Here is a 9,094-nt window from a genome sequence, read left to right on the forward strand (position 1 = left end):
GAATCAGCAAAGTCACTAAAAAGGACATGTGGTGTAAAATGTATATTTTCCCTCATAGAGGAGGAAACTACACTGCCTGGACGATAAAAAGTCACACACTCTAATATTTCGCCTTTTTTTGGAATATCAGCAGAGTCTAAAGGTGATAGCAGGTGTTAAATAATTTAATAATGCAGGCAGCAAACAGGCTGGTGGTTCAAAAATCTCTCAGGAAGAGAAAGTTTTTAATCAGTGAAATGACATGCAATGGTAAACTTCCTGTGATTGCTTTGAATGGTATTCACACCAGAAATGACTCGCTCTAGAGTATATTTCAATATGATCCAAGACGTACTTTTCCAGGAGAACCAGACAGCTGTTGTTTAGTCCACACCGGAGAATGAGTCTGGACTAATGATGACTGGTGTGAACCTACCTTTAAGTCACTCCCATCATTATCAGTCAGTGTATAAGATATTATTCTGAAACATCATGGCACAAAATAATTCAAACATGGTACACTAAGTGAAATAATTATTTAAAGGACAACATTTCAGCACTTCTGCTAACACACACCCTGTCACCAGTTGGCACGCATCTATCTACCTCACTGCATCATCACAGCAGCTCCATCACTTGAGTCATGTTTAAAAAAATGTTGTATATTTCAACTGAAAAAAAAAAACTGCTTGATAAAAATATGCATGTTACTGCAGGTATATGGAACCACTCCAGTGGAAAACATGGAGAAGAAAATCTGCATTCTTCTACCCCTTCTACTCATCCTTCCACCTGCGTGTGGGCAAGTTTTAAACCAGAGAGCTAATGAGTTTATAAAAATAGGGAAGCCCTGGAGAGGCTGGAGTTCGGCCCAGAACTACTGCAGGACACATCACACTGACCTGATCACCATCAGAGACGAAACTGAGAATGAGGTCTTTTTCCATGGCTGGATTGGTTTGTACCGAGAGGATTCAGGCTCTGAGTGGAAATGGTCCAGAGGAGAAGAGATAGCCACCTTCACCATCTGGCATGAGAGTAAGCCACGTGTTACTGAGTAAAGCATATCATGGCTTTCAGGCTTATATTACGGCAAGTTTATATGTTTTTGTAGATTACATCTTAACATTTGGGTTTTAATATTGGTGGCATTCATATTTTTTTTAATTACACAATAAATAGGTGAAAAAAACACATGCAAATATCCAACATGTTCTCATCAAATATGTAAGAGATAATCAACGAGTAAGTGTGCATCAAATTGTTTGAAGGCATGATGTGGAGGCAAAGAACCACCTTCGGCAAGTGACTTCAACTTAACACACAACCAGTTGATTCCACCAAGCACCACACCACGGTTCTGATCCGTCCTCCACATGGCTGCAAGCCCCACCAGCAGCGTTTCAGAAGCATTTCAGCAGCGGAGCGTTTTGCCTGTCTGATTATGTTTACTTGCTCAAATTTTGTTGATTAGATCCTCTTTCTTTGCTCTTTGTGCTTCTAATATGGATAAGCAGACTATGTGGTTAAACAGTTTCTTTTCTGTCTGTCTTTATGATCGTGAGTCTGCACAGGGTCTTTTATTTTGAAAATTAACCAGATTCTCCCTGCCTTTTCTGTATCTGACTAACTGCCCCTTCAATTTGGTCTGTGCTAACGTGGCATCTGTCAAAAATAGACTTGGTGTGTATTTGAAGTGGAGTGGAGCGGAAAGCCACCTCCGGGACACACCAAGGCGCTAGATTTTGTTTATTATTATATTATTGTGATGATATTCTGGGTAAAAGTGCAGCTAAACTCACTAACAGATTGTTGCAGTGTAGCTGCTAAATGAAAGAAAAAGAAAAAAGGAAAAGCACTTGCGAGTAGGTGAAGGCTTTGCTAGCTGAAGAGAAATGGTGGCAGTTGTACATTTGTGGTAACAGTCCTGCGCTTCTTTGGATCCTGCACGTGCTCAAATCAGTGAACAGTTCTGCTTCTTCCCCCTACCACAACCATTTCAGTTTACTTTGTGAAGCAGCTGAACTTGAAAGATCACAAAATCATGCAAGAATCCATCTTGCCAGACTTCAAGCTATCCGTTTGTGTCTGCACCAGAGGTGGTACAAGTCAATCAGTATCACAGGAGGGACTACTGGCAGCTATGGAGGTGGTTTTAGACGTGATGAGAAATATCTGTGGAAGTGACTAATCTCAAACAAACATGGCGCCTCCTTAAAAGGTTGGCATAGATACTGTGATAACATCAGTTACATCAGACCTGGAGAGTATTTCTACATTGTAAAAGCCAACACTGTATGTAACAATAACAGTACAATTTAATAATAATAATAATAATAATAATAATAATAATAATAATAATAATAATAATAATAATAATAGCATATTTTAACAATATAATAATACATGACCATCCATCCCAACCTCATAGTCCAGGCAAACATTAAAATACTGCCACCTTGCAAGATGGAAGTTCTGGCTAATTTGTTTTCTAATGACAGTATGAAATTCAACTAAACTGGCTGTAGATCAGAGCACAGTGTGATGCATCTCCTCTGTCCACTCTGGGGAGATACTGTATGGTAGTGTGCAAAATATTTGCAAATGGGACACAGCCAGCATGAGCTTCCTCGACTGTGGGGAGGAGGGAGACAACTCACTTCAACCATAAATTGAATTTAAATAGGATTTCAATCTATTTAATATACAGTCTATGGCTCCAACTCTCTATTTGGAATACTAGTTTTTGCATGCACACTTGCTACATATTTGCTCCTTTAAATTTTAAAGGGAAAATTCAGGAGTTTTTATTTTTATTTTTTTATAATATGAATGCAGTCATCTGCCTCCACTTCTGCTTTTTCCAGATGAGCCAGATCCTGGTGAAAACTGTGCTTATACGCACGGATATGAGAAGCTATGGCATACTGATAGCTGTGATGAGCCACATAGTTTCATGTGTTATGATGAGAAGCTGCTCCTGGTGAAGGAGAGCAAGACGTGGGAGGAGGCGTTACGGCACTGCAGGGCTCTGCAGGCAAAGGACCCCAGTAAACCAGCCACTAACTACCAGAACCACCGCTATGACCTCGCCACCCTGCTCACTGTAGATGACTATGCCTTAGCACGAAAGAAAGCACAAAAGGCTGAAACTGAGGTAGGCCAGTTTTCTACAGTGCATTTGTGTTCCTGGGTGACTCCTCCTCTGAGTTTACATCTCTCTGCTGAATGTTGGTAGGTGTGGATTGGCCTGCGCTTCCTGGCTGGTCAGTGGATGTGGATTGGTGGAGAAGCAGTGCAGCACCAGAATATGAAAAATTGCCCAAGTGTGGGCTTCTGTGGCACCCTGACGGAAAATACCTCCACTCTCGGAATACAAAACTGCACCCAGAAAAGGAACTTTATTTGTTACAAGACACTTTAGAAGAAATTTAAATTCTGATTACTGTAATATTTCTCAGCAAAGTCAGGGGATTTTCCTTTCTGTTGTTTAATGACCTGTTAATCCCTGAAGAATGTGCCATTCTCAGCCTAGGTACATTTATTTTTTCAATGAACTGTAGTTATGTAGTAAACATATTTTCACAAATGAATGGTTTAACAATTTATCAGCATATCACAATTAAAAAATGCATGGTTAATTATTTTATTTTATTTTATTATTTATTGTATAAAAGGACTGTTAATAACTGCAGTATTGTTTTTGTTGTAGTTTTACATACATATTTTACCCTTCCTAAATCCCATCCCTTTACCTCTTTTTATTACGTTTAGTCCACAAAATACTGCTGGAGTTTCACAGGAAAATAGCGTTGCAGAATCTCCCAAACAATTTAAGTAAATGGTGACCAATTTTCAAAATGTGAAAAATAATAATCCAAAACATAAAATGCCTTGTGTCTGGTGTAATCTCCTATGCACACACCGTCTCACCACACACACCTAGGTCACACAGTGTGCATGTGAACGTGGCTCCAAGCTGATCTACACTTAAGATTCAGGCCAAAAACATGGTGTAAATGACGTCTTTCAAAACAACTTGGCACGTCAGGGCTTTAGGAGATTCGGATTACACCAGACGAGCAGTATGGAAACATTTCATGTTTTTTTTTCATTTGAAAACTGGTCACCATTTACTTCCATTGCTTTTTGAGATTCTGCAACACTGTTTTCCTCTGATAAACTCAACCTTCAACTGTCATGAGTGTGAGTAGATAAAAACTGAAGTTTCATTTTGGGGTGATCTGTTCCTTTAAGTTAGCTAATGCTAGCAAAACATCTGATAAAAAAAACACCAAAACATCTGAAAGATAATGTTAACAAAACTCCAGCTAACTAGCTAGCTAATCTCATTAATTGTATGCTTGCTAGTTACAGCTATTCGTGAATGTTAACAAAATGCTAGCTGACTCCATTTTTAAGCAAGATAGATACCAAAAAAAACTTGTTTTCCACCAGATAAACAACTTTCTAAACAAAAAAACTCTAGAGAATTTTCAAGCAGGTTTCACTGCTAACCATAGTACAGACTGCTCTCACAAAGATAGTCAGTGATCTGAGACTTAGTGCTGATGCTGGTTTTCTTTGATTTAAGCATTGCATTTAACACAGTAGACCATGAAATTCTCCTAAGATGCTTTGAGCACTGTGTCGTACTTGACATACACAACACAACCTCCGGTGTTGCCCCCCTGGTATCATCAGGGAACATAACATTAATTTCCATAGCTATGCCGATGATACACAACTTTTCAGATCTGTCCAGCCAAATGATGAAGATGCTGTACACTCCCTTACTGCCTGCCTGTCAGCAATAGATAACTGGATGAATGTTTTTGTTGTTGTTGTTGTTTTAACTAAATGAGAACAAGGCAGAAAATCTATTAGTTGGCCCCATATCAAAAAGAAAAAAATGGCAATCTGTCCTGGATAAAACCAGAAGTAACAAATCTGGGTGTTATCTTAGACTCTGAACTAAGTCTCACTCCCCTCTTAAATGAACTGAACAAGATGGCAGAAGTATTGCATAAGTGCTGCCAATCCTGACTCAGCAAGATGCTGAAAACTTATTCATGCTCCTCTTTCAAGCAAATTGGACCATTGTGATGCACCTTTTACTGGCCCTCTAAAAAAGTCCATTGAGAGGCTGCAACTGATCCAGAATTCGGCTGATAGACCACTAACAAAAACAAAGAAGAGATAACATATTGCTCCAGTCCTAGCTGCATTGCACTGACTCCCTGTGTCCAACACAGCTGACTTTAGAGTGTTTCTGCTGGCTTACAAAGCTCTCAACAGCCTAGCACCATCCTACATCACAGATCACCTGCTGTTTTATGTTCCTTCATGAATTCTCTGATCTTTTACTGCATTCTGGGAATCCAAAACCCCACCAGAAAGAAAACTGGAAATGCATCTTTTTTTCAGTTATGCTCCCAAATTATGGGACAGCCTACCTGAACATATCACAGAGGCAGGCACTTAAAAATGGAGCTTTTTAAGCTAGCTTTAGAGTAGTATAAAGGCTTAGTTAGCATAGTTGAGTCTATCTTCCACAGGTTGTTTTTAACTGCCCTTTTGTTATGTTTTTAGTTCACTGATAGATTTTAATTAGCCATGTATGCAGTTTTTAAACGGCTGTTTATGCCCTACACAATGCTTAATGCCTTAAATTTTTTTGCTGATGCCTTGTTTTATTGTATTAGCTGTGTTTTAGTCTTCTCCCCTGCAAACTACAATTTGTGTACTTACCAACATGATTTTTAGACCTTCTGTAATCTTCCAAAATGGCCACCAGGGGACACTAGGATGCTTCAGCAAATCCTTTGTCAGTAGGACGAGACATGCTTTTCCTGATTCAGACTGCTGTCTACTGCAAACTGATATCATCGCCTGCAGCTTCCAGACACAGCTTTTCTTTTTGGCTGGCAGGGATCAATAAATCAACAAATAAAACTTTTTTATTGGCTGGCTCACAAGTTTTAAAGAAGGAGGGCATATTCATGCCCTGTTTTTCTCAACAATAAACTGCACATTACAGTGACAATACTTACATTGATTATTTGGTGACATAAATGTATCCCGAATAACCTACTTTAACTAATTTAATATGGAATAATATCAATCAATAATCAATAAATAGCTGCTGTTTGTGACTCCAAATTGCCTATAGCCATGGATAGAAACAGATCCATGAAAACAGACATGGAAAAGCTCCTGAGCCCTTCTACAAGATACCCAGGCTGTAATGGTTTGATATCACTTTTCCGACTACAAAGACACACAAAACAACTACAAAGAAATATGAAACAATTAAAATGGGCACAAAACAGCTCAAAGAGTTACAAACAACTACAAACAGGCAGAAACAACTACAGAGATAACTACAAAGAGATACAAAATGACTTGTTTTGTTTTAGTCATTTTGTGTTATTTTTTTTTTAGAAATTTTGTTTCTTTTTGTAGTTTTTTTTTCATCTCTTTGTTGTCATTTTATATCTCTTTGTGGTTCTTATGCATCTCTTTGTAGACATTTTATTGACTGTCCACCAAAGAAATGTTATTGTAACAGTCATTTCAAACAGGCTCTGATACTAATACATGAGCCAACTATATATTACCTTCTGGCTCTAGCTGGGGGCGGGGCACCTGAGGCAGCCAATCAGATTCCAGAGAGGCCTGGTCACCCTGCTGGCTCTGCCTCTGCCTGAATGTGTGTATGGATATATCAAAATCTGGGAAATTTTCCCACAAATCTCTGAGGAAAAGTGTGCATTTCTGCCATAAGAGTAGCCTTAGCTGGTTATGTTTTATTTTTTCAGGAAATCTGATTGAGATCAAGGTTTTATTGGAAACCAGAGAATAAATTACATATACACAAGATCTCAACAATAATGCACTCAAAACAAAAAAACAAAACAAAAAAAATCACTTACATATGGTCACACTAAAAAATCACAAATATTAACCTGTTAGAAAAAGCTTTAAAGCTTTGTCTTTTGCAGGAGTGTCTATAACTTCAACTTCAGCTCATTTATTCAGCTCACTCATTTTACAGTGGACTGTACCAGCAGTTTGCCAATGTTAGCTACATGGAGCATAGGCTGAGCTGGAGGCCAGGCCTCACAGATCAACAGTACAGTAAATGATTGTAGTTTCCACTGCATCATGGGAATTTGGGCCTATTTCAAACACTAAACAGAGAAAGTAATGTGAGAAGGAAGCACTGCATGGCTCAGATGACTTGTCCAACTGTATTTTAGAGACAGGTAAAAATACAAAAAGACAATAAAATCTACAAAGTCTTGCTTGAGGCATAGAGACAACAGTGGGAAAAACAAATAAGTCACTCTGCCATCTCGTAAAATGATACTAAAATGTATTCTTCACACAAAGGCAAACTGCGTCTTCATCAGGTGCCTGTTTGTTTGCCTTTGCTTGAACAGGAAGTGAGAGAGGAGTGATGCTGTACTGAATATCATGATGGCTGTGATTCAGTCGTCGGCACGAGGCTGCAGGCGTGCAGCATGACCTCAAGTGTGAAACTGTTTCTGTTTAACAGTTAAACTAGTGCCATTTATTGGTTAACATAAGCGACAAGAGATTATGATTTCTCCGTTTATTTACTCACTTACACAAATAGTTCAGCAAGTGGACGGGGACTGGGCTGTTGCCCAGCAACACATAAACATGTTCCTGCGCACTAAAATTAGCTGGCTAGCTCGTTTTATGCAAGTCGTAACGTCACCACAGTAGAGCTCTCCATCAGCTGTCTGGATGGATCCACGAGACTGTATTCAGATCGCTCTTTTTAACAGACTGAATATTGATGTTTGTATTTTTTTGTTTGTGATCTGAAAGCAAATATACCAACCACAACTTTTAATGACTTTAGCATGATTTCAAGAGTTGAACTACTAATAAATCCATCTGCTGATTGTGAAATCAGTTCAGGAAGCAGTTGTATATTTAATCTGTGTAAGATGTGTATGCAAATCATTTAGTAACAATGGCAACACATATTCATGTAAGTGTGCTGATCTTTCATCCAGTCAAGTTATCTTTATCAGAACTAAGTGTTGTATAAAATCCGATGTAAGCAGTATGGTGGATTTTATAACTTTTTTTCTGTTTTAAAAGGAGAGACAAGTTCTGTTTCCATAGAAGATTTCAATGTGATTTTTTTTATTTATGAGCAAGATGTTAAACGTGTTTTGTAGGACAATCTGTGTCTAACTAAATTCCTAATTATTTGTATCAGTCATATCTCCGATTAGAACGTGGAGTAGTTTGGGAACATTGATGGTTCATGCCTGTGAAATGCACGAGACAAAAACGGAGCAGTAAAAGGAACTCAGATATAACGCCCAGCCTGTTTTGTGTGTTTCTGTGTGGGTGTGTGCATTTGCCTGCGTTGGTTTGGATGTTGAATGAAGCTAGAAAGACAGAGTTAAGAGTTAAAGCTAAAAACCACGACACTGAAAGCAGACTTCCCTGTGTGTGTCATTACTGCAACATAGAATTACATGAAGCCGGTCTGCTGTTGGATGGGGTTTAGATGGCTGAGGTCAACAACACATCCAGTTAAAACATCGTCGAGCTTCAGCCAAGTGACCCGATTGGTCAGAGTCTGGCCCACGCCGCAAAGAGAGCTCCCATAATGCTCGGCTCTCCCTTTCTGTGGTGGCCGGGGCTGCTTAGTTTGCCAGCTCTGCTGCTTTCTGCTGCACGACTGGAGAAAACAGTACACGTGTATGACTGATGGGGAAAAGCAGTGATCCACTAGAGGGAGCTGTACGCTGAGAAAGATCCAGCTGTTAGGATACACCCATCAGATACATGCTCACTTTACTTTGACTGAAGATCCAAACAACCCAGACAATAGAAAACACAGACGTGAAACTATATGGCTTGTCATTATGTAGTGTGGCACAAATTTATTTATAGAACACAGTCATAAAGTGAGACAAATTCAGAGTGCTTTATAACAGAAAAGACTTGACATTTACACACACATACAAAGCAAGAAAAAGTCAATTGATTATAACAACCTGAAATTACATCCTGTTCCTTTAACCTGCTGTTCTTATTTCAATAAAAGCACAGAGGTTAGGTT

General features: G+C 38.9%; 1 protein-coding gene across 1 annotated transcript; it reads left to right on the plus strand.

The window, feature by feature from the left end:
• Window positions 1–722: 722 nt before the first annotated feature.
• Window positions 723–3,471, plus strand: LOC146310136 (putative C-type lectin domain family 20 member A). The gene is made up of 3 exons (XM_084744260.1): window positions 723–1,017; window positions 2,847–3,136; window positions 3,218–3,471. The coding sequence occupies exons 1-3, from the start codon at window positions 723–725 to the stop codon at window positions 3,401–3,403; spliced, it is 771 nt and encodes a 256-aa protein (XP_084600386.1). The 3' UTR covers window positions 3,404–3,471.
• The last annotated feature ends 5,623 nt before the right edge of the window (window positions 3,472–9,094 follow it).

Source organism: Lutjanus erythropterus, chromosome 19 (assembly GCF_056507025.1).
Source record: "Lutjanus erythropterus isolate fLutEry1 chromosome 19, fLutEry1.hap2, whole genome shotgun sequence".
NCBI lineage: Eukaryota > Metazoa > Chordata > Actinopteri > Lutjaniformes > Lutjanidae > Lutjanus > Lutjanus erythropterus.